Source organism: Penaeus monodon, chromosome 27 (assembly GCF_015228065.2).
Source record: "Penaeus monodon isolate SGIC_2016 chromosome 27, NSTDA_Pmon_1, whole genome shotgun sequence".
Lineage (NCBI taxonomy): Eukaryota > Metazoa > Arthropoda > Malacostraca > Decapoda > Penaeidae > Penaeus > Penaeus monodon.
Window position 1 is genome coordinate 26,778,488 of NC_051412.1, and position 862 is coordinate 26,779,349.

Genomic DNA, 862 nt, shown 5'->3' on the forward strand with positions numbered 1-862 from the left:
TGTTTAGCTTAATACATGTCCATCTACTTCCAGTATTTTGTAATAAGTATAAATGCAAAACAATAAAATTATCAAGTGTATTAACCTATCAAAATCAAATGTAAAGCAACGCCAGAAACAAATAAATGCTCACACAGTACTGATGCGAGTTGTCACTTCCTCTTCATTTTCTATTAAGGACACTCATCACAAGAAAAATCATGTCTGCGATATTAATCATCTAATCAAAATAAGATGAAAGGCAAAGCAAAATCAAGGTATTCCGAAAGCACTGATCATTCTGAAACCAATCATTAGACAAGGTATTTCAGCATTACCATAGTCCAGAGTAACCCTCAAAGGGCCGTTTCAGCAGCCTTGTATATGTACGAGTATAAATAAGGTCCCTTTAAAAAAGAAAGAAAGAAAACCAACCAGTCCATGCCATGAATACTAGCAAAACAGATGTGTACACGTATATACACTTTGTAGGGTTAGGCAAAAAAGGCCATTGAACTTATTGGTACACAAGGCTTACCTTGTTGACCACTAATATAGCCTCCCTGACTACCTGTTGAGCAGAATATGCCAGCCATTTAATATATGTATGATTCACTTCAATAGTAATTTCAAATGAAGAGAATTATACTATGATATTTTATATCTTTTTTTTTATTTTGTATCTTTTTTTATTTTCTTTCTCTTTTTCAACAAAAAGTATTATTAAACTGCTTCTTTCACAAACTTCTGTATGTTTAAACTGTATGTAAAAATATCAACACCAAACATCACATTCAATTTAAAAAAAAGGATATTAGAACAAAACGAAAATCCGAGGCGAGAAACTATAGTAAAAAAAAAAAAAAATTCTAGTGACTAGTTC

The 862-nt window shown here is 31.4% G+C and overlaps 1 protein-coding gene across 13 annotated transcripts in view; it reads right to left on the bottom strand.

The window, feature by feature from the left end:
- The window catches only part of LOC119590744 (protein FAM98A-like), a 12,115-nt gene that overhangs the window by 4,923 nt on the left and 6,330 nt on the right, over positions 1-862 (bottom strand). For 6 of the 13 annotated variants that reach the window (XR_005230285.1, XM_037939447.1, XM_037939444.1 and 3 more), the window contains exon 11: positions 518-550. The exons of the other annotated variants lie outside the window; for them this stretch is intronic. Coding sequence is in view for 5 of the 6 variants with exons in the window: in XM_037939447.1 (XP_037795375.1) it covers positions 518-550 (33 nt within the window). In the remaining variant the exon portion in view is untranslated. The remainder of the gene's footprint in view (positions 1-517; positions 551-862) is intronic. 13 annotated transcript variants of the gene reach the window in all.